Here is a 25,217-nt window from a genome sequence, read left to right as displayed (position 1 = left end):
AATCTGGTGTAAAATTTTGCCAGATCAACATGTGGACAACAATACAGATTTCCATACTGGATCAGTGCTGGCAGAAATTGGGCTATTGTTGGCTGAAGAAGGAGATGAAGAGGGGGGAGACGTGTCCGGAGGAAAGTGGAGAGGAGAAAGGTAATGAGACTGGAACTGAGAGTACGAACTTTGAATGCTGGCAGTATGACTGGTAAAGGGATGAGTTAGCCAATAGAGAGAAGGAAGGTTGATATATTGTGCATGCAAGAGACTACATCAGAGGTGGATTCAAATTGTTACATCATGGTGTGGATGGGAGGAGAAATGGAGTAAGGGTTATTCTGAAGGAACACTATGTCAAGAGTGTTTTGGAGGTCAAAAGAGTGTCAGACAGAGCAATGATTATGAAGCTGGAAATTGAAGGGGTGATGATGAATGTTGTTAAGTGCATATGCCCCACAAGTTGGGTGTTCGATGGATGAGAAAGAAGATTTCTGGAGTGAGTTGGATTAAGTGATGGACAGTGTACCCTAGGGACAGAAAGTGTCAGACAGAGCAATGATAATGAAGCTGGAAATTGAAGGGGTGATGATGAATGTTGTTAAGTGCATATGCCCCACAATTGGGTGTGCAATGGATGAGAAAGATGATTTCTGGAGTGAGTTGAATTAAGTGAGGGACAGTGTACCCTAGGGACAGAAAGGGGCGATTGCAGTGGATTTCAATGGACATGTTGGTGAAGGGAACAGAGGAGACGAGGAGGTGATGGGTAGGTATGGTGTCAAGGAGAGGAATGAAGGAGGTCAGATGATAGTGGATTTTGCAAAAGTGATGGGCATGGCTGTGGTGAACATGTATTTTAAGAAGAGGGAGGAACTTAGGGTGACATACAAAAGTGGAGGAAGATGCACATGTGTAGATTATATCCTATGCAGAAGAATCAATCTGAAGGAATTAAAGACTGCAAAGTGGTGGCAGGGGAAAGTGTAGTTAGACAGCATAGGATGGTGGTCTGTAGGATGACGTTGGAGATTAAGAGGGGGAGGAGAGTGAGGGCAGAGCCAAGGATCAAATGGTGGAAGTTGAAAAAGGAAGACTGTAAGGTTGAGTTTAGGGAGGAGGTACAACAGGCACTGGGTGGCAATGATGAGTTACCAGAAAGCTGGGCAACTACAGTAGAAGTAGTAAGACTGACAGCAAGAAGGGTGCTTGGCATGACATCTGGTCAGAGGAAGAAGTAAAAGGAAACCTGGTGGTGGAATGGGCAGTACAGGAGAGATTATACAGAGGGAAGAAAATGACGAAGAAGAAGTGGGGTAATCAGAGAGATGCAGAAAGTACACAAGAGTACAAGGAGATAAGGCACAAGGTGAAGAGAGGGGTGTGAAGGCTAAAGAAATGGCGTATGATGAGTTGTATGAGAGGATGGACACTAAGGAGACAGAAAATGACCTGTACCGATTAGCTAGACAAAGGTATCGAGCTAGGAAAGATGTGAACCTGGTTAGGGTCATAAAGGATACAGATGGAAACACACTCACAAGCAAGGAGGGTGTGTTAAGAAGATGGAAAGAGTACTTTGACAGGCTGATGAATTAAGAGGATGAGAGAGAGAAGGTTGAATGATGTGGAGATAGAGAATCAGGAAATGCAATGAAATAGCAAGGGGGAAGCAAGAACAGCTATGAAGAGGATGAAGAATGGAAAGACTGTTGGTCCAGATGACATACCTGTGGAAGCATGGAGGTATTTAGGAGAAATAGCAGTGTAGTTTTTAACCAGCTTGTTTAATGGAATCTAGGAAAGAGAGAGGATGACCGAGGAGTGGAGAAGTGTATTGGTACTGATTTTTAAGAATTAGGGGGATGTGCAGAGCTGTATGAACTACAGGGAGATAAAATTGATGAGCCACAGCAGGTTAAGAAGGGAGGTGGTGATTAGTGAGCAGCAGTATGGTTTCATGCTAAGAAAGAGCACAACTGATGCAATGTTTGCTCTGAGGATGTTGATGGAGAAGTATAGAGAAGGCCAGAAGAAATTGCATTGTGTCTTTGAGGATCTAGACAAAGCATATGACAGGGTGCCACAAAAGGAGTTGTGGTATTGTATGAGGAAGTTGGGAGTGGCAGAGAAGTATATAAGAGTTGTACAGGATATGTACGAGGGAAGTGTGACAGTGGTGAGAACTACAGTAGGAGTGACGAATGCATTCAACGAGGAGGTGGGATTGCACCAGAGATTGACTCTGAACCCGTTCTTATTTGCAATGGTGATGGACAAGTTTACAGATGAGATCAGACAGGAGTCCACTTGGATTATGATGTTTGCTGATGACCTTGTGATCTGTAGCGAGAGTAGGGAGCAAGTTGAGGAGACCCTGGAGAGATGGAGATATGCTCTAGAGAGGAGAGGAATAAAAATCAGTATACATGTGTGAGAATGAAATGGAGGTCAGTGGAATACTGAAGAAGCAAGGAGTAGAGTTGGCGAAGGTGGATGAGTTTAAATACTTGTGATCAACAATACAGAGTAACATGCATAGTGGAAAAGAGGTGAAAAGGAGAGTGTAGGCAGGGTGGAATGGGTGAAGATGAGTATCAGGAGTAATTTGTGACAGATGAGTTTCAGCAAGAGTGAAAGGGAATATCTACAGGACGGCAGTGACCAGAAAGCAGGAGGTGGCAGAGTTAAAGATGCTAAGATTTTCACTGGGTGTGACAAGGATGGACAGGGTTGGAATTGAGTAAATTAGAGGGTCGGCTCAGGTTGGATGGTTGGGAGACAAAGTCAGAGAGGTGAGATTACATTGGTTTGGACATGTGCTGAGGAGTGATGCTGGGTATATTGGGAAAAGGATGTTAAAGATAGAGCTGCCAGGCAAGAGGAATAGAGGAAGGCCTAAGAGCATGTTTACGGCTGCGATGAGAGAGGGCATGCAGGTGATGGGTGTGACAGAGAAAGATGTAGAGGACAGGAAGAGATAGAAGATGATCCGCTGTGGCAACTACTAACTGGAGTAGCCGAAAGAAGACGAAGAAGAAGTTGTTCTGATCTTTAAAATACATAGTGTAGACTTATTTCAAAATAGACTCAGGTATCAACTGAGGTGCATGTTTAAAGAGCCATTTGAGTCTCTTCTTCAAAGTTGTCTTACGAAAACAATGACTAAATTATCTTGGGAAAAATCAGTTGACTGTGTATTCTCAATCTGCTTAAACTGGACTTACTAATTCGACTGCTTCACATTGCTAAATGAATATTTATTTGTTGCTGCCATCAACTGGACAAGTGTGAATGCTGTAATGAAGTATAATCATCTAACAAATATTCATGTTGAAAAATAAAGTCAGCTAAAAATCATACAGCTAATACTTCTTAGCTAATAGTTCTGAAGCAATAAAATAAATAATGTACAGTAATTCTAATGTTAACACCTGGTAGAATGTTGGCATTATCCCTAATTTGTATGGCTTTTTATGATTCTTTTCTGTTATCTTATAAAGGTAAGCAAGGCAGGCTACTACAAAAGCTTAAAAAAACAAACAAAAAAAACAACAAAACAAAATGAAATTGACATCACATCTTGTTTAAAAGAGAAATGAAGATAAAAAATTTGGATGCAGCATTCCAATCCACAGATGGTTGGCAGTTTTGAATTTGAAATGAACAGCACTGTTGCAGTAGTAATGCAAATAGTACAAATAAGCCTAATAAGAACTAATTGGGAGTAGATGGTTGGGAAGAGAAAACAAAAAAATGAAAAATTAATGTTAATGTGAAAATGCAATAACCAATAAATGGAGACAGGGTAAACTGAAACACTACAATGCTCTCCTGTATTAATTACAAAAAAATATTTTTGTAAAACAAAGCACTCATGTTTATTTATTTATAGCCATTTTGATATTGTACCTACTTCTGCTTTAATTTTAACAGCTATTATGTTTAAAAATGTGGTGCCATTAGTACGGGGCCATAAGAAAAAGGGCATTTCTATCCCTTTTCACTTGACAGACACAGTTGGAAATACACAAAGTTTTGAGAACTTTGTTCACACCTGTTATTAGCCTTGCTTATAACTGCTGACCATCGTTCAGAGAGGGTCTGAAGCTGTCTGCAGATTTTCTCTTGATCAAAAGGTTCTGTAGACTGGGCAATCCTTTGTCCTTCAGCAGAGATCATTTCCACTGACAGCTTGTGATCATCCAGAAGCCTCTGCAATAGCTGTGTGATATAAACATTTTGATTAAAGGATAGTTAATTAAAACAGAAGCAACAAACCCAGAAACTGCTTGCAGACACTCACAATCCAACTTTGTATATCACAGCCAAAAAACAAGTTGCAAACAATCAGATAAAACCACAGGTTTGACTTCATTTCAGATATTTTCTTTACTAGATGAGAGATAGTAATCTGTTCTGGAGATAAATAAAGAAATGGTTCTAACTTTTTGCTCTTGGATCTGTGCCTTTACAACTTTATACTCCACAGATGGAGGCTTCTGATTGGCTATCAGGTCTTCTGTCTCAGTAAGCCAACTAAGCAGAGGTTCTAGTGCATCCTGGAATTTCCCACAGTGCAGTAAAGCTTCCTGCATGTGTGCTATTCTCTCGGAAACCTGCAAAAAATATTATCATGAATAGTCAAGACTCTGTCAAACTCTGAAATACACATCAGCACATTTTAAAATAATTCCCCTACATCTGTTAAGAAAAATAACAGTAGTTTCCTGTGATTTTTTTGTCAAAAATGATTTCATTTTACTCCCACTCTACGTTTTGTCCCAGAAGTCTGATGAAACTGTCAAAAGAATGCATGCCTCAATCATACTCTGCTTAAATTAAAAATACATTTCTTGTTTTTTGATTTTTACTTTTAGATTATTTGTCTTTTCTATTTTTGTAGTGAATATCAGACGAGTCAGCCTGATGTGCTTAACTTATGACTATAATAAGCAAAACCTTCTAAGCATTCATCTCAGCAAGCAAACAGTAGTTGTCTTCTTTCGTCATAAGTGACAATGGTAGGTAACTGCTATAAACCTGGTTTCACTTATAATTATGTAGAAGGATGGAAGAGATTTAATTTCAATTAATTAACTATAAGTTTTGCCTTTGGCAATGCTGGTAATCAATTAAATAATTCCATAAAACTCCTACTTTATGCACCTTACCTTTCTCTGTTGTAGGACGTGGTCTCTGGCCATTAGACCTATAGCAAGGTAACTGAAGCACACTAATTTTTAAGAAGCAGAATAATACAGTTTATGATTAACACAAGGATTATAGAAATATGAAGATAGATAGATAGATAGATAGATAGATAGATAGATAGATAGATAGATAGATAGATAGATAGATAGATAGATAGATAGATAGATAGATAGATAGATAGATAGAACACAGTCAGACTAGACACATAAATATGGAACATAGAAGAGGCTGGCTGTTTACCTGGTATACAGAGTTCTAATTTAGATTAATTTATCATAATCTAGTATGCTTGTGAGACAAGTTAGTAGCTACAAATAATGAAAAACACAAATAGAAAAAAGGTAATAATATATAATAAGTAGAGCTCAAAACAATCAGAGTTACATTGTCTTCTGTTGAGTCTGAAAAAATCCAGCAAAAGTCCACCGGAATTAGCCGAAGAGAGTTTGGGGGTCGCTCTAAAGCCACGCAATCTCAAATAGCATAGAGCATACACCACACGAGTACAAACGTTATGCTAGAATAAAAATGAAATGGTTCAAGATGGGGAAATAAGATAATTTTCTCCCCCAAAAGCTGTGATTTACAAAAAAGAAACCTGTTCCTTGTCATTCCTGCATGAGAAACATTAAAGCATGAGTTCTTATAAGCCTCCTTAAGAGACTGTGAATGTGTCCGACGCAAAGGAAAATGAAGATTTAAAAAGAGTCAGGGACCCAGCAACCTTCTTTGAAGTGTTTGATATAAATGTAACATAAGCAAATATTTAAGGAATAATTAGCAAAGCTCACAAATTGCGGCAGTTATTACTAAACGAGAAAAATTGCTTCTTATCTGTAAAACTACAACTTGACCTATTCATATGTAGATAAAAAGGCAAAATTGGGAAATCCAATCCAATTTTCATTTATTAGACAAAGCACTGGATAGGGAGTATTCTTTGTATATAGATTATGTTACAAACTGCAGCACTCAAAATTAAAACAAAAAAAGATCAGTTGCCCAACTATATTACTAACTAAAGCAATATACTTATTTTGGGAGGAAAAACAATCTATTCTAAATCTCTGACCTGCAATTAAAGATATAATTGCGTTGCAAGTAGAATGACAGCCCATGCAAGTAGGAGAAATAAGGAAATTAACTGAAAAGCAGTGGATAACAATGTGCTTTAAAAATTTGTCTTACAAGGGAAAGAAGTCAATAAGCAAATAAGCGGTCACGTCTCCGCCAAAGTGGGAACAACATGATAAACCACCAAGCAAGCCTTTATAAGTGAACTATAAAAAAAAAAAGTTCAGAAAAGCAGCACACTTCTCAAGAACAACTGCTCACTGCCACTAAAAATTTAACATGTAATGACTAGAAAATGTCTTCATGAAAGCTAAAGGAAAATGAACCACAGACCTCTCAGCAAACTATGCCCCAGAGGGATGACTGAAGCAGCCTCCTCACCCTATTCAGATTAAATAGCTTGATGCCGGTGGCAGGGTTGAAATGAGGCACCAGTCTCATTGCAAGCAGGCAAAGAACATGCCTATTTACCTATTTCTCACCAAAAAAAACATCATGCTCAGCTTCCACCACCATTACTTATGGGACACTGCTTGTGTCCATCTCAAGCATTCACAGAACTCAAAACTAATTGCCAATAAGAGGAGGTACAGATCTACAAACATCACCATAAACTCCTGCTTCTTTTAGTTTGATGCCGAACCTCTCATGTGCCACCTTATCAAATGCTTTCTAAAAGTCATGATAAATAAAATCATGCTCCAATTTGATCATATCGTTTTGTTTTTTCCTCATAGAATTCTGGCATATTGGTAAAACATGACCTCTTCTCAACCCATGCTGACTATTCAGAAAAACTTCTGTACTTATCATATACAGCTCCATCTTATCCTTAGTAAATCCTTCCAATAATTTTCATGCGATGCACATTAAGCGTACTGGCCTATAGTTACTTGGATCTGCCCAGGTCAGGGTGATGAGCATGCACAATGATCCTGGTTGGAAACCCCCCAGGCAGACATGCAGCCCAGTCCCAACTTCTGGAAATGACCATCTATCTGCTTGAGCCGGGTGTTATGTGGGTGTCTCTTAGGTCTGGTCCAGCTGCTCGGGTCCTCAAAAAACAGGATCCTGTGAGATGGATCACCCTTGGTAATCCTGCCACACGGCTGTACTCCATACCTGGTGCTCCCTCACAATGCAGGTGATGTGCCTCATTAGGGACTCCATGAACAACCACTCATTCAACAAAAAGTTAAACCAGCGTTACCCAAGGATTACCCAAAGAGAGACAGTACCGGAGGAGTTCTGTCTTCATCTCAAGCCACTAGAAAGCATCCACATCTCACACCCATATAGCAAGATAGGAAGCACCAGGACTCAAAACACTTGGACCTTTGTCCTTTTGCATAGATAGTGGAAGCACCACACACCCCTTTCCAACGACCTCATTACCTCCTATGCTCTTCAAATCCATCTACTGACTTCAAAAAAAGAGTCACCAGAGACACAAATGTCAGTGCCAAAGTAAGTAAACCTGTTGACAAGGTTGCATTCTCTCCTCAGACAGATACACTGCTGATGGCTGTGTTCTAGAGGTCATTAATGTTCTGGATCTTGGTTTTTATCCAGGACACTCGCAAGCCCAGACAATCAGACTCCTTGCTCAGTCTCTCAAGAGCCCTGCTCAGAACCTCCATTGACTCTAAAAAATTACAGCATCATCAGCAAAGTCAAAATCAGTGAATCTTTCTTCACCAACAGCCACTGGACCCCATGACCTTGCCCAACCCCCAGTCCATGCAATCACTGAACAGAGTAGGAGCAAGAACCCCAGAATCAACTGGGAAAAAGGCAGAGGTTCTGCCTCCACTCTGCATAGCATGGCCATGATATACAGCAACTTTGAGTGGATCCAGTGAAGTCTCAGGATGTTCCACAGGGGATCTCAATCAACTGAGTCAAACTCTTTATGAAAATCGAAAAAGGCTGTAAAGAAACTCTGCCGATACTTGCGTATGCGCTCCATGAGAACCCTCAGTGTCAGGATACGGTTGATAGTAGACTTAAAACGCATCTGTTTAAAATGGCTTTTTCTTTAAGATTACAGTGGCTTTGCTTGGTTTTATTTTTTTTTTTATATTTTCTGATGTTTTAAATTGTTTATAATGTGTCTTTTATTTATTTATTCATTGTTATTTCTGTGTCCTTGAGTTCTGAAAGGCGCCTTGTATAAATAAAATGTATTATTATTATTTTTATTATTCTTAGGTGTAAAACCAGACAGCTCCGGTCACTGGTAGGTGAGAAAGTGATCACGGATCTTATTGAGGATGAACCTAGTAAGGACCTTACCCGGCACCGAAAGTAGTGTTCTCCCCTTGCAGTTGCCACAATCCAGGCTATCTCCCTTTTCCTTTCCAGATAGGGACGACAAGTCATGTTTTCCAGTCGGTTGAGTTGATGCCCGTCTCCCAAATGGAAGCAAAGATTGCTTGCAATGCCAGGAGAACAGCCTTACCACCAGCCTGGAGAAGTCCATCCTATATACCACAGATTGCTGCAGCCTTCCCTCCTCCCAGCTGCTTCACCACCTGTGCAATCTCAGTGAGACTGGGTGGTTTTCAGGTAATAGGAGGATCAGCTTCAAGAACTGCAGACCCAGAGATACCCAGTGTCCTAGCCGGAGAATCAGCTTTAAACAGCTACTCAAAAGTAGACAGCCCAGCAAGTCACAACTGCAGTGTCATCTGTAAGGACCATTCCATCAACCACCCTGACTGCAACTCTCCAAGGAACAGATTAGGATGTGAGTAATGCTTCTGTTCCTCTGTAAGCAGGATGTGGGTCACTAATCCATAGATGGTGTGTCACTTGTTCATAGATTACTCTAAAAAATCCTTTCTTATCTGCCCTCAAATCCATCCTTCGTAGATCCAGATCTGAGTAGCCATCAAGCTGTGCAGTGCAACTCCAACTAATGATACCCAGAGTGCCCTGCAAGAGGAATGACCTCCTTCTGGGAACACTGGTAACAGCACAGTAACTTCATAAAAATGTGTCAAGAGTTTATATATGTACTAGCTAGCTTCCTTAAGAACTCATGAGTAAATATAATCTGGTCCTGGTGATTTGTTTGATTTTAGTGCATTTAATCTGAGCAGTATTTCTCCCTCGACAATATCCAAATTGCTCAGAATATCCTTAATACTACCATTTACTGCTGGGAGGTTATCCACTTTCTCACTTGTAAAGACCTCAGAAGAAAAAAAAAAGTTTAGAGTGTCCGCTATTTCACTGTCTGTATTTTTTAATTCCCCTTTACTATTCCTGATGCACTTCACCTCCTCATTGACTTTTTTTATTATTAAAATACTGAAATACTTTGTTAGTTGTGGTAATTATACTTTGAAGACATGTGATATTCTATATGGTGTTTCACAAGGATCTATCCTGGGTCCACTGCTCTTTTCGATCTACAGGGTGGCCCACGAAAAAGTAGCTCGCCTCCCTGGCGAAAAAAGGCGCCCTTCCATAAAGAAAGAAACTTGAAATTCAAAAATCTTTACTCACTCTTTACAGAAAGTGCTGAAAATGATTCTTTGTGGAATTAAAAACATGTCGCTCAGCTCGTACTCACACGTTTGCACTACGTCTAAACAGCTATCGTGATGAGGGTAGTCAATCGGCGCGCCACTCTGGCAGGAAGGCGGGCTACTTTTTCGTGGGCCACCCTGTACATTCTTTCATTAGGTCAGATTATCTCAAGGCATAACGTGAGCTACCACAGCTATGCTGACAACACACAGCTGTTTGATAGCACCTGATGATCCAGGCTCTCTTGGTTCACTTACCCAATGTTTTACTTGCGTTTCTGAGTGAATGAGTAGTAATGTTTCTGTTCTCCTGACCATCAGACCTTACTTTACTCTTTGTTACATAGTATTCTGTAATCTTATTTTTATATTTTTCTTTTTTCTTTCTTCATCTTGTAAAGCACTTTGAGCTACATAATTTGTATGAAAATATGCTATGTAAATAAATGTTGTTGTTGTTGAAAGAATCTCTTTGGGTCATCTTTCGCCTTCTCTTCTATATTCCTTTCCACTGTCGTTTCGCCTTCCTAATATCTTTTTTAATGGTTGCTCTCATTTTCTCATTAGCCATATGATATGATTCACCTTGGAGTTATTAGACTTATACTCCTTAAAAAAAGATGTTTCTTCTTTGCAGCTTCTTTTCTTAACTCTTTATTATCCCATTGAGGATGATAAAATGTGAAAGGTGTCACGGTGCACATAGTTTTAGGAGTGGGAAGTTGCTGCAGACACCAAGGCCTGTGTTAAGCTGTCATTTAGATCTCCTAGCCACTTCCAAAGAAAAAACTCCTGGATATCAAGGTGATCACACTGACCACGAACCAATGGGCTGAAGCACAGGTAGTGAAGCCAGGTAAGCAGGTTAAAAAGTCAGATCCTGAAAGTGGTCTAGTTTATGTGCAGAAGGAAAAATCTTGTAATGGCAAAGTTTTAACAATTCCCTCACCAATTAGTGTATACAGGCTCAATCCAATGACTTATCTGAACAAATAATCCTGAATATGAGCACTGTTCCACCATGCCAAGCTGTGAGGGCAATTTGAGAAGGCTGATGTAAGAGACATTTGTTATTTAGTAAGGTTATTTTAAATTGATAGATGTATTTCCTTAGTTATTTTTAAAATGTTTGCCTATATATTAATGCATAGTTTATGGGAGACTATTATATCCCCCACAAGCTAAATTGAAATGGAATACTCTAATTATTTCTTGTCTCTCTGACTACAGATTACTCCCAAATTGTGATCCGCTTTGCATTTGGTAAGGCATAGAGGGCAAACAGTTTTGAAACCGTAACGTATTGTATCATATGCCATACATATAGAACATACTGAATGTATTAAGTAAATCATATGTAAGTTTGCCGTAGAGAAATAACAACCTTTAAGTACAGAAAGTAACTTAAGTTTAACAAGAAAAAGTCAAGCTTGTAAAAAATTTTTTTTCTTTTTTGCTTTTCATGCTGCAGGTGTAATAACTTTTATCTCTATTTTTGTGTGAACTGTTTTGCTTTGAATTTTCATTAATTTCATTTATAAACAAATTTTCTTGTACTGAGAAATTTCTTTTGTTGCATGTTTGAATCATGCTTTTACCTTGCCAACTCAGTAGCTGTTCGAATTTGGGAATCTGGGAGAGACGCAGCTACAGTTTTAAGTTTGAAAATTGCTTATTTAAGCTTGACGGTGGCTTGCGGTGGAAGAAAGCAGAACATCTTGAAAGACTCAACAGGTACCTTAATGTTTGCATGCTTTGGCATATTTGCTGATCACAACTGAATTTTTCAAAAAACACTGAAAGTCCTCTTTTGTGTGACTGTATAAGCTAAGAGGAAAGAATTTAAATACTTTAAAAGAAGCATTCCTCTAGCATGATTGAAAAGCTATTTCCACACGGAAGCCCGAGTGGCTATCATGATGACTATGATGCAACAGAGAGAGAGCATCTCTATGACAAAAGCAAGATGCTCACCAGCGCAGCCCAGGTTTTTTTCTGGACGACTGTTAATGGTAGACTTTTTGGAAGAATGTATCGATTCCCAATTGGAAATTGATGAAAAAATATACAAAGTAACAATGCTTCAAGGAGCTATTTTGGAAAAATTGAAAGTTACCCAATATGATAAGTACATAGAAAACCTAAAGAAGAATAAATCTCATTCTGAAAACATAATTAAAATTATCAAAACAGAAACAGAATCTTCTGCAGTGAAAAGGGAATGTGTAGAGTTAAATGATGCAAAGTGGTGAAGATGAACAAAAGAAGCAATGTAAAAGTCTCAGTGCTAAACTATAGACTTTAAATACGTTTCTTGGAGATACAATGGATTAGGTTTGGAAAACACATCAAAATAAAACTGTCCCTAAGACTCCTTCCAATACAGTAGATGAAAAACCTTTGTATCAACTCAGTGAGTACTGATTTTTTGACAAAGTCACTCCCACCCACAGTATTTCTCAAGTTTTTGTAAAACCAAACAGCTGAGTAAGCTCAGCAGCTACCTCTATTAGTACACTCAGTGTGCAGGAGGTGGTACACGCAGTATTGCTCGCTCATGCAGTACGTATAGGCTGTAAGCTCTACTGTAGATTTGGAAGAAGCACTGTTAAGAGCCAAAAGGAAGTATGATGAAGCACAACTAAAAGCTCAGCTAGAGACACAACTGAGGGATTGAGAATTTCAAGAAGCACAGCTAAAAGAGATCAGCTAGCTTTAGAGGCAGGAATTGCAGAATACAATGCAAAATTGAGAGCTCTTAAAGGACTCGGTCACATGCCAAGCAGCCCAAATCCTTACAAGGCCCCTGAAAAACCAATACCTCTGAGTAATTCATATCCTTATATGGCTCCTGAAAAAAACAATACCTCTAAGTAATTTAAATCCTTATATGGCTCCTGAAAAACCAATATCTTTGGGTATTTCAAATCTTTATTATGCTCCTAAAAACCAGCTGAAAAGAATGAAAAGCCATATGGTGTATGTAGCTGTAGTTCTTTGTGTATTACTGAAAATAAATACAAACCAAGATCACAGTTCACATTATGAACAGCAAAATAAAGCAGACGTACCCTAGAGAAAGATTCCAGTGTTTGAAGGTGATCCAATGGCCTACGCAAGCTTAATTAAAGCATTTGACCATGGTGTGGGAGAGGTGATTGAGAACCCCTGAGATAAATTAGACTTATTAGTGTAGTTTACCAAAGGTTCGCCATGTAAAATTGTTAAATGTTGTACATACCAGCCACCAAAGGAAGGTTACAAAAAGGCCAAGAAGCAGCATGAGAGCTATTATGGAAGCCAGCTACAGATAGACGCTGCATGCCTAAACAAAACAATGAAGTGGCCACAAGCAAAGTTGGATGATGGAATAGGTCTGAAAGACTACTGGCTGAATAAACTTTATGTCCAATGTGAAGAATGGGTATGAATTTGACAACAGAGCAAAATTTCATACTATACCCACAAAGCTTCCCTGCCAGCTGAGAGGACAGTGGGAAATATAACTTGCGATATTGAAGAAAATGAAAACAGAGGCACACGACTCACATACCTAGTTAACTTTCTAGAATGACAGGCTACAAGATCTTTATATCCTGTGCACGGAAGAGCTTATCAAAGCCATATTACCAGAAGGAAAAGGAAAAGGCTGACAAAAAGGGAAGTCTCCTATGAAAAGAGGCCCAAAAAGAAGCAGCTTTGCAGTTTTGCTACAGCTTCTGCTGAAAAGGGGACTCAAGAAACCTTGGTCACAAAGGCAGAGATGACGGGGCATTTGGTAATCTCTGTCTGTTTTGCAATTAAAGTAATGCCCTCCTTATGTAGTAAGATCAACAGACTAAAAAATGAAAAAAAATAATCGACTTTTTGTAATCTAAAGGTTTATGCTTTAAATGCTTTAAACAAGGACATCTTAGTAAAGACTGTGGAGAAAAAAAAATATCAAATATGTTCTCAGCTACATCCAGACAAACTACATATAAGTAAAGAAATAAGTACAGAAAAAACATCCCCACCCACTAAAAAAAAGGACATTAAACCATTGGAAAAGAAGAATATTTCTTGTTTGTATGTCGATGTTGAATCAGAGACATGCACTACTACTTGGACTGGTAAAGAAGGTGTCTAAAAGTCTAAAATTAGTGTAAGTTGTATACAAACCTATCCCCTTAAAGACTTTGCCAGTACAACAACATTCTGCACAGAAAATCTTTAAGAGCAGTTATATCCTTCTGAAAGAAGAGCTACAACAACAACAACAAAAAGCAAACAAGCAAACAAAAAGTCTCCAAAAAGCAGACAAAGCAAAACCAGCCAAACAAACGAGACAAAAATACCACACCTGGCCATACATCCATTAAGGAAAACGATCGAATACCACACACCCGTGAGTGGCAAAAGTACGTGAACCTCAAGTTTATATTGGCACAGTGGAAAGGGATAGGGTCAATAAACAGAAACTAGTAAAATATTCTGTTCTATCAGACAGGTTTGTGGAATTGAGGAAAATATATTTATTGAATTGTCGGAGGTTTAAGCACTGAACGTAATCCTAGTGGAAAAGGAAAACATCCCAGTGCAAGAAGATATTGTAAGATGGTCTTATCTTAAAGATGCGGATCTACCACACATAAAAGCAGAAGTTGGCTTGTTAATAGGTACAAATGTACTTAAAACCATGGTGGGCCACACATAGTAGAGGTGTGCATCCTTAATAAGTGAAGACGGCCCTTAAATTGATTGTCAATGGTATACTAAAGGGGTCAGATAATGAAAGACAGCAAAGATATACAGCAGATTGTGTGTCAATAATGGAACTAGAACAAATGGTGAGGTGGCAGCTGTGAGGAGAAAGAGAAAATGTCACAAGAAGACGAAGTTCATGCATACAGTCTCAGAGTCGACAAAACTGGTGGATGGACACAATGGCATACATCTTTCTTTGAAAGATGAGGCACTAAAAATGCCAAACAATTGTTCCATTGCAGAGCAGTGTGCTACTGGCCTCAAGAAAAATATTTAAAAAGAGCTTAACATTCCATGAGGATTACAAAATTTTCATTAAAGACTTTTTAGATAAGTAATACGCTACAGTAATCCCTCGCTATATCGCACTTTGACTTTTGCGGTTTCGCTCTATCGCGGATTTTATATGAAAGCATAACTAAATATATAACGCAGATTTTTCGCTGCTTCGGGTTCTGCGGACAATGTGTCTTTTTACTTCCTGTACATGCTTCCTCAGTTGGTTTGCCCAGTTGATTTCATACAAGGGACGCTATTGGCGGATGACTGAGAAGCTAACCAATCAGAGCACGCAGTTAAGTCCTCCTGACTGAGAAGCTAACCAATCAGAGCATGCAGTTAAGTTCCTGCTTGCTGAATGCAGTGTTAACCAGGAAGTCTCGTCTCGCTCATTCAGCATCAACGTGTTTCGCTGTGTAAAGAGTTGTGCTTTTTTGTGTTTATCTTTGTGCACAGTCAAGCCCTTCATTATGGCTCCAAAACGATCTGCTACTGCTTCAGGGGCCGTGCCTAAGCGCAAACGGAAGATGTTAACGATTGCGAAAAGGTAAACGTTTAGGATTTGTTGAAGGCTACGATTCTTTTTATTTAAAAAGTAGGAAAGGAATATAAGATCTACGGCCGCAGTGTCCTTTTAACCAGGGTGCAAAACAAGTTGTAAGTGGATGTAATAAGGCAGTAGTCTGAATGGAATCTGCTTTAGGGATTTGGATTGAAGACTGCCAGAAGAAGAACAACGGCAGTGCTTCACAATCGCCTGAAGTGGCTCCTTTAAGGGCTGTAACGCTCTCCTTTGTTGTGCAGTAAAATAAAACTCATTGTTATCGGACAAGTCATTGTGTCATTGTTGGTGAGTAACCATAATTAATTTTCTACTTACAGTACTTAGTACATGTATGTACGTTTAGTGTCACTGTACACACACATTTACTGTATACTATTTTTGTTGCATTGTATGTATTTATTGCTGGTGGCATGTCTATCGTAATGGCTGTAACATGTGATATCGGAGACACTCAATATCTTTAAAATAATATTTAGGTTTTACTGTATATAAACAGTGTGTTTATATACATAATTTCAATGAATCTTACCTAATATCTAAGAGAATACAAAGGGATTATGCTGTATAACTCTGCGGGGAATATTTATAAACAGTGTGGGAGAGTTTATAAGGGCTTAAAATATATAAAAATAACCATACAAACATATGGTTTCTACTTCGCGGATTTTCACCTATCGCGGGGGGGTCTGGAACGCAACCCCCGCGATCGAGGAGGGATTACTGTATTAAGATTCCCACAGAACAGTTCTCACTCAAAGAAGACAACAGTGTAGAACATTCCTCACCATGGAGTATACCATCCAAAGAAAAATAAACTTAAGAGTTGTTTTTGACTGTACAAACACTTACCAAGGGTTTTTACTGAATGAACAATTACTAAAAAGACCTGACTTAACACTAGAATCCCTGAAGCCTACGAAAAAAGTCGTAATGCCGGGCCACCTTAAAGTCCTTTGTACCTCGTCATCAGGTCTTTTTGCTCTTTTCTGCTCTTTTTTGCAGAAGTGTCAATCAGCACAAGCAGCCTGCTATCCCATCCCCCACTGATGCAGCTGAAGTTCTCCCAGCTCAAGTGTGTTTGTCTGGGTGTGAGAGGTCTGGAATTGTATAGGGTAAATATTATATTGTTATTTGGAATACATACATTTCATGTATGTTCTGTGTCTACAACGATCTGCGTAAATGTAGGATGACAAGATATGCGAGGCAAAAATGTTGAAAACAAACTTTTTTCATGTTATAGTAATATTTTACAAAAAACTGATGTGAAGTGTATAAGTCCAAATATCAAATAAACACTTTCACAAAAGGTATAACAAAACAAGTGCGCTGTTATTTAATATAACCGAAGAAAAAGAAATCATTCAATTTACATATTGCTGTCAATGTGTAAAAACTAAAGCTTAACTATCAATCAACAGAAAGTTTACATGTCTGCATGGCTGGTGCTTAGGAATAACAGCTGTACCATAGAGATTGCATATAGCTTAGACAATGATTCTTATATCAATCAATGATTCTTGTATCAATGCCATATAATTCTGCGATTTATAAGCAGAAGAGAACAAGTCAAACTTGTGTGCTCAGATAATGGAACAAATTTTATTGGAGCTGAAAGAGAACTATGAGAAGGTATTGAAAACCTGTACCAAGAAAAAAAAAACAAAACTGCAATGCCATGGATTTTCACTACACTGTTTGCCTCTCATTAAGGCGGTGTGTGAGAAAGACAAATCAGAAGCATAACAAAAGTCCTAAACTCAGTACTTACCCAACAAACACGAGACGATGAAAGCCTTCAAAAATAATATATGAAATAGAATCCATCTTCAACAACAGACTCCTTAAAAAGATATCAGACGATCCAAATGACTTGTAGGCACTGATACCCAATCACTCAACCCAGCATACCTCCAGAACGTTTTTTCTAAAAATGGCCAATATACACAAAGATGCTGGAAACAAGCACAATACATTGCTGATTTGTTTCAGAAAAGATGGACTAAAGAGTATTTACCAATACTTGAATGTCAGAAATGGTTCTCATCAAGAAGAAATTTTGAACCGGATGAAATTGTTCTCCTTGTATAAGAAATTGTACCTCATAACTCTTAGGTAATGGGCCTAGTCACTAAGAAAATGCCAGATACTAAAGGTACAGTCAGAAGAGTTTGTGTGTAGACTAAAAAGCACCCTTGACAGACCTATAAGCAAACTGTGCCTGCTCCAAAAAACAGTAATTAATTGAAATGATTAATCTTAAATTTTGTTTGCTTAAATTGTGTTTGTTCTTTTAAATTTTCATTTAAGTGTTTCTTAAATAAGTTAAGACTCTTACCAAATAGGATTACAGTAATTGATTTTGCCCTTAGCATAAATATTCAGGGGCCGGATGTATAAGGTTATGTTAAACTGATAGAAGTATTTTTTTTTTTTTATTAATTTTATTACAATCCATACAAAGCAATCAAGTTTTTACAAAAAGAATTGAGTTAAGAACAGATCAATCCCCACCCCTGAGAGAGAGAGCAGCAAAAGCGTAAAATTTAAGGCTTGTAAACATACCTAAATTAATAAATTCTCTGTGCTTTATAAACTTATTTTAAAATATTACTGATTAGATCCTGCCATGTTTTGAAAAAAGTATGTACGGATCCTCTAACTGAGTATTTGATTTTTTCCAATTTCAAATAATATAACACATCGGTTTCCCACTGACTTAAAAGAGGAGAGTTTGGGTTCTTCCAGTTTATCAGAATGAGTCTGCGTGCCAACATTGTAGTGTATGCAATCACAATTTGTTTGTCCTTCTCCACTTTAAGCACCTCTGGAAGAACCCCAAACACAGCTGTTAATGGGTTAGGAGGGATTGTGAGTCCAAGGCCGTCTGAAAGGTGATTAAAAATTTTTGTCCAGAATGATGTTAATTTGGTGCAGGCCCAGAACATGTGACCCAGTGAGGCTGGGGCTTGGTTGCAACGTTCGCAGGTTGGATCATGCCCTGGAAACATTTTGGAGAGTTTTAGTTGAGACAGATGTGCTCGATATATAATTTTGAGTTGTATAATTGTATGCTTTGCGCATATGGAGCTCGAGTGAATTCTCTGCATTGCTACTTTCCACTCCTTTTCTGATATATTAAGAGAGACCTTTTTCACAGTGTCCTCTTGGATCTTTGAAAGGAAGGGATTGTAAAATGATTTTATATATTGTAGAGATGGAGTCTAATTCCTTGAAATTAAGCAAAATTTTTTCCAGCGTGGATGAGGGTGCAAGATGAGGAAAATTTGGAAGTTTCTGTTTAATAAAGTTCCTGATTTGAAGACAGTGAAAGAAATGTGTAGCTGGAATGTTAAATTTGGAATGTAATTGTTCATAGGATGCAAAGACGTTGTCTATATAAAGATCTCTAAGCAAGTTAATTCCAAGTTTTTTCCAGATATTAAAAACTGCATATGTTTGTGAAGGTTGAAAGAGGTGGTTCTCTTGCAGAGGTGCCACAGATAGCAGCTTCTCCGTCTTAGAATGCTTTCTACATTGGTTCCAGATTCTAAGTGAGTGGAGCACAATTGGATTGTTAGTGTATTGCCGATAACGTGTGTTTATTGGAGCACAGAGCAGGGAATACAAAGAAGTACTGCAGGATTTTACTTCTATTGCGGTCCAAGCCTGTGTACTGTATATTCTATTTGTGTCCAGGTTCTTATCGCCTGTATATTTGCTGCCCAGTAATAAAACTGGAAGTTAGGTAGAGCCATGCCGCCTTCTTCCTTTTGTCTTTGTAGGGTCGCTCTTTTGATGCGTGGATGTTTTGAGTTCCAAATAAATGAGGTTATTGTTGAATCTAATTGCTTAAAGAATGATTTAACTGATAGAAGTATTGATAGAAGTATTTTCTTATTTACGTTAAAATGTTTATCCCCCACAAGCTAAATTGAAATGGAATATTCTAATTATTTCTCGCCCCTCTGACTACAGGTTAGTTCCAGTATTTGATCTGCCTTGCAGTTGGCAAGGTATGGAGGGCAAACAGTTTTCAAGCCATAACGTAACATATCGTATCATACTGAATGCGTGAAATATATTGAATGTGCTGTATGTACAGAACGTACTGAATGTAATATTACGTAAAGCATATGGAAATTTGCCATAGAGAAATAAAACAACCTTTAAGTATAGACAGTACCTGAAGTTTAACAAGAAAAAGCTAAGTTTGTAGCAGAAATATTTCTTCCTTTTTTGATTTTTAGTGTACAGTAATCCCTCCTCCATCGCGGGGGATAGATGAAAATCCGCGAAATAGAAACCATATGTTTGTATGGTTATTTTTATATATTTTAAGCCCTTATAAACTCTCCCACACTGTTAACATTATTAGAGCCCTCTAGACATGAAGTAACACCCTTTAGTCAAAAGTTTAAACTGTGCTCCATGACAAGACAGAGACGACAGTTCTTTCTCACAATTAAAAGAATGCAAATATATCTTCTCTTCAGGAGCAGAGAATTTCAGAGAGAGAGAGAGCGCTCGCAAAGAAGAGCAAACAATCAAAAAATCAATACACGTGCTTTTAAGTTTGGCGAAGCACCGCAATAAAGCAGCATTTTTTAGAGTAGCGTCAATATCTTCTAAGCAAACAGCCTCTGTGCAAACAGCCCCTCTGCTCACATCTCCTCCGTCAGGTGCAGAGAACGTCAGACAGCGAGAGAGAGCGAGATTAAAGCAAACAATAAAAAAAATCAATACGTGTGCTTTTGGAAGCACCTCGATAAACCGGCATTTCTTAGAGGAGCGTCCGTATCCACTAGGCAAACAGCTTCTGTGCAAACAGCACCTCTGCTCACAGCCCCTCCGTCAGGCGCAGAGAATGTCAGAGAGGCTGAGATAGAGACAGAGACAAGCAAACAATCGAGCACCGCGCGGGAAGTATATCTTATAGCATTGAGGAGTTTTAGTTAATATGTAATACGTGCTCTGATTGGGTAGCTTCTAAGCAATCCGCCAATAGCTTCCCTTGTATGAAATCAACTGGGCAAACAAACTGATAAATTAAAAGACCCATTGTCCGCAGAAATCCGCGAACCAGCGAAAAATCTGTGATATATATTTAGATGTGCTTACATTTAAAATCCGCGATAGAGTGAAGCCGCGAAAGTCGAAGCGCGATATAGCGAGGGATTACTGTAATAACTTTTTTCCTCTATTTTTGTGTGAAATGCTTTCCTTTGTAATTTCACTAAACCTTTTTAAAACAAACTTTCTTGGACTGAGAAATTTCATTTATTATGCATTTGACTCATGCTGGATTCAACCTTGCTAACTCAGTACCTGCTTGATTTTGGGAACAAGGGAAAGACACAGCTACAGCAGAAAAGCATTTACTACTTCAAGAACAGAAATACAGCATCTAAGTTCTTGTCCCAGAAAAGCTATGCTTTTCCCTTTGAAGCTGTAGACAACAAAGCAAAGGACCTATATGTGAAAAGAACAGCACACCCATGTTGCATAGAGAAAGAATGCACTACATTACAAGACAAATCTTCCACTTGAACTTGAGCTCAACAACAGCAAAAACAACAACATTGGACATCACTTTTAAAAACTTGGCATCATAAATCTGTTTTATCTGTGCCAAGACAAACTGGAACTCTAAATAGCCAGTAAACAGCCAACCACTTCTGTCTCGTTTTTCTTATGTCCTATCTTCTATGACAATGCATATGTAGTTATCATATTTCTTTTTAATACTTTTGTCTATGAATAAATCATATTATTTTGGTTTTTATAAGGAGTGTGCTTCAGTTACCTTGAAACAAGTTTACATACTCACCTATGACACTTTTGCTAGACAGGCCTTTTAGAACATTCTAGACAAGAACAAACCATTCAGTCTAACAAAGCTTGCCAGTTCTATCCAGTTAATTCTTCCAAAATAACGTCTAGTTTTGAAAGTTCCTAAAGTCCAACTGTCTACAATACTTGGTATCATATTCAATTTGTGTATGGTTCTCTGTGTAAAGAAAAAACTCCTGATGTTTTTGTGAAATATACCCTTAAGTTTCAAACTGTGTCCTGTGCTGAACTCATTTTAAAGTAACAATCTTGATCCACTGTACTAATTAACATCATAATTTCGCAACACTTCAATCATGTCTCCTCTTAATTCTCTCTTGCTTAAACTGAAAAGGTTCAGCTCTTTTAATTTTTCCTCCTAGTTCATCCCCTGTAACCCTGGAATCAGCCCAATTGATGTTTGCTAGATTTTTTCTAGCACTGCTGTGCCCTTTTTGTAGTCTAGAGATTGAAACTGTGCACAATACTTCCAAGGAGGTCTTGTGACGGTCCAGGTTGGCTCCACTATCGCTAGTGCTTCCAAGAGCTCTTGAACGCATAACCATTGATAGTCATAGACTGAGATTAGCTGGGCAAATGAGGACACATACATTCAGAAAGAGGTTGGTGCATAAGTGGTTCAGTGCTTTTATTCAAACCAAACAAAAAAAAAACAAAGTGTCCAATAGTGCAGTGCAAAAACAAATCGTTCATCACTAAACGATCCATAAAATTAGGTGAAAATGGAGGTTAACATGTATCATAAATATTGTATTAAAAACTAGGTGAAAATCACAGGCAGGAAGCAGATCTATAAAAAGAGACAAGTGTCCTGGTGCATCCTTTTTAAAACCTTCACTTATCCCGATGGGATCCTGCAGCCACAGGAGATGTCCTACCAACCCTTTGAATGACGTAGGCCCCTGCTGCTGTTTGAGGTAGCTCCTCTGACTCCTGCTGTCGTTCCTTCACCTTACAGGGGAGCCCTCCTGGAGGAGTTGGTCACTCTTGCTCCTGAAATCACTCAGCAGGAGCACCCCTTAGTCCCCTCTTCAGTGGTGGCCACATGCTGCAGCAGTTTATTAGCCAACAATAGCAATGTGAACAAGTTGTCTGTTGTTATACTTCTACCCCGTCCAAAAATGGTTCCACAAGCCTCACAACTCGATTCTAATAAAGTCCTCCCCCATGTGACAACTGGTAGTACATGAGAGGTTTAAAAGTGTTCTATAAAGTTTCAATAGAATGAAGACCCTTTTCAGAAATAAAGACACCAAGACACTCGAAACATCCATGTTCAATGCAACTCCTTATTTAGGAAAGACAACAGACAACTTCTTCACATCGCTATCGCTAGCTAAAAGACTGCTGCAAAATTCACAAAACACGTTCACGCTCCCCCATCTGACACTGTTAGTATTATTTTGTTCTTACTTTGTGACACATTTATAATGCATAAATCAAGTTTATGTTATGTTCTAACCCTAATTCACAGCAACATGTCATTTGAATTATTTCTTTTTATTCTGTTTTATTATTGGATAATAGCACACTTGTCTTATTACTGTGAATAGGAAGTTGTTATATAAAGTCGTGGAGTCATGAAATAGTGTTCCCAAATAAAAAGTTTGCATGATTCTGTGTGTTTGTGTGTGTTTCACATTCAACAAGTCATCCTGGATATAATAGATATATGTCTTTTGAGTAACAGTCTGTGTAGGTTTGTTTGTTGCAAAAGTTAATGCTAACTGGCATGTCTGTTTGCTGGCTGACATCACAGAAGAGTGATTGTCAGAAAAGTAAAAACTCACATTCAAGCAATTATATTTGATATAATAAACACATATACTGTACTTGCTTTGTGTCTACAGGACCTAACATTTCTCATTTTGTCATACATTTACATGGATCGTTGTAGACATGGAGCACATATGAAATGTATGTATTTCAAGTAACGATATATTGTTACTTATGTATCTCCTTACAAGTTCTTTGCAAAATAAAATCTTCAACGCAGATTTGAGCTGTAAGTGAGAGGATTCAAAACAACAAAACTATTTGGAACACTAGTGAAAAGCTCACCAGTGCATTCCAAGGCTGGTGACAAAGTAAAAAGCCTTTGGCAGATTCTGAGTCCACCTTTGTGTTTGAACACTTAGCTTCAGTTTCACAGCCACTTTACTTTGGTATTTCAATGCAACACTAGGAACACTACTATTTGCCTTTCCCGTCAACAATCTGTGGTATTTACATCCCTTGACTTGAAGCAGTTGATTCCCACATCCTAATCAAGTATTCTTTTAAGGATTCAATCTTTCCACAGATTTTTTTTTAACACTAGAATTACCAAAGCTTATGAGAAAACTTATAAATCTAGCCCACCTTAAATCCACTCGAACGTCTCCATTCAGCTCTTTTGTCTTGTAAATTTGTTGATAATCCCAAGCAGCAAGTAGCCTGCTATACCATCCCCCCCACTGCCGGAGAAACTGCAAAAACGTCTCCCAACTGAAGCCTTGTTTATCAAGTGAGTCAGGTACCTAGGCTAAAAAAATATATCATTATTCGGAACATATGCATTTCACATGTGTTCTGTGTCAATAAAGCTCTGTGTAAGTGTAGGATGACAGGAAATGCTAAACACATACCTAAAAGACAAACGTTTCCATTTTTTAGTATTAACAATAAAATGTATACATGAAGTATATGATGTGTGAAGACTGAAGTCCAAATATCAAATAAGCACTTTCACAAAAGACATAAATATAAAAGAACAAATACGCTTTTTTTCCAAGACTATAACTGAAGAAAAATAAATCGGGTTAGGGTTACTTGTCATCCTGGCTTCTTTGCTAGTACAGCGGTTAGAGCTGCCGACTCCTATTCATAAGATCCTGGGTTTGAGTCTTAACGTCTCCCAAAATAAACATTTTGAGTAGTGAGCTGTTCTTATTGTTACTAACATACAATAAAAGCATACATTTGATTTCAGTCTGTAACAGCCGCTGTAAATGTATGATACTTGTAAAGTTAAACATTTTTTTTATTCAGTTTTATTCTCTCAGTCGTGTTCACACTTGCCCCAATCTGGCATTGCTGTTTTCAAATAAAGACGTGCTATAACAGAGGTGAACTCAGATCGGAGAAAGCCGTGCTGTTTCTTTGAAGGATAGGTGATTGGCAGGATGACGCAGGACCTCGTCCTGTATCCAAACAGTGCCACCTTTCTCCTTTACGCCTGGTGCAGCTGCGTTGTTCTTGTATGTGAGTGGATGTTTCTTGTGGGGAGAGCTTCTGTTCTCTTTCTCCGATCTAAGTTCTAAAGTGTCTCTTTTTTTGTCAGTGCGGCTTTGACATCATGGATCAGGTGCATACTAATTCAGCAGGAACACTCAAGAATAAAACCGAATAAAAAAAAATTCACAGCCACAGTCATTCTCAATCACGCACACCACTCACATCCATGTCCACATTTTTCCGTGCACAACATCTGACATGGTTTTAAAATAAAGAGGGGGTATAACAAAACAAGTTTGTTTGGGGTGGGGTTTGTTTGTTTGGGGTGGGGGTTGGAACGTAAGAGAATAAAACTGAAAAAAACCCAGCTAACTTTAACTATAAATTTACAGACGCAATTCAAATGTATGTTTTTATTGTATACATTTGGGAAGCAGCTGATATTGAAACCGCAACCTATTGATTGGAAGGCAGCAATTCTTAGAAGTGCACCACACATGCTGTCGTATCAACTGTCCACTGTAACCTGCTTTCTTTTTTCTTCAGTTATATTCTTGAATAAAAGCGCACTTGTTTTGTTATACTTGTACCTTCTGTGAAAGTGTTTATTTCATATTTGTATTCAGGCTTCACACATTATACATTTCATGTCTACATTTTGTCAATTACTACTAAAACATGAAAAACGTTTTTGTGTTAACAAGGTTTTTACATAGATTGTTGATGACACTGAACACACATGA

General features: G+C 38.3%; 1 protein-coding gene across 4 annotated transcripts in view; it reads right to left on the bottom strand.

Annotated features, from left to right (window-relative positions):
• The window catches only part of macf1a (microtubule actin crosslinking factor 1a), an 826,555-nt gene that overhangs the window by 139,961 nt on the left and 661,377 nt on the right, over nucleotides 1-25,217 (bottom strand). For all 4 annotated transcript variants that reach the window (XM_039739817.1, XM_039739818.1, XM_039739819.1 and 1 more), the window contains 2 exons: nucleotides 4,440-4,610; nucleotides 4,049-4,215 (listed from right to left, as the gene is read on the bottom strand). In XM_039739817.1, the coding sequence (XP_039595751.1) occupies nucleotides 4,049-4,215; nucleotides 4,440-4,610 (338 nt within the window). The remainder of the gene's footprint in view (nucleotides 1-4,048; nucleotides 4,216-4,439; nucleotides 4,611-25,217) is intronic.

The sequence above is a fragment of the Polypterus senegalus genome, chromosome 17, assembly GCF_016835505.1.
Source record: "Polypterus senegalus isolate Bchr_013 chromosome 17, ASM1683550v1, whole genome shotgun sequence".
NCBI lineage: Eukaryota > Metazoa > Chordata > Cladistia > Polypteriformes > Polypteridae > Polypterus > Polypterus senegalus.
This window is presented reverse-complemented; position numbering and strand designations above follow the sequence as displayed.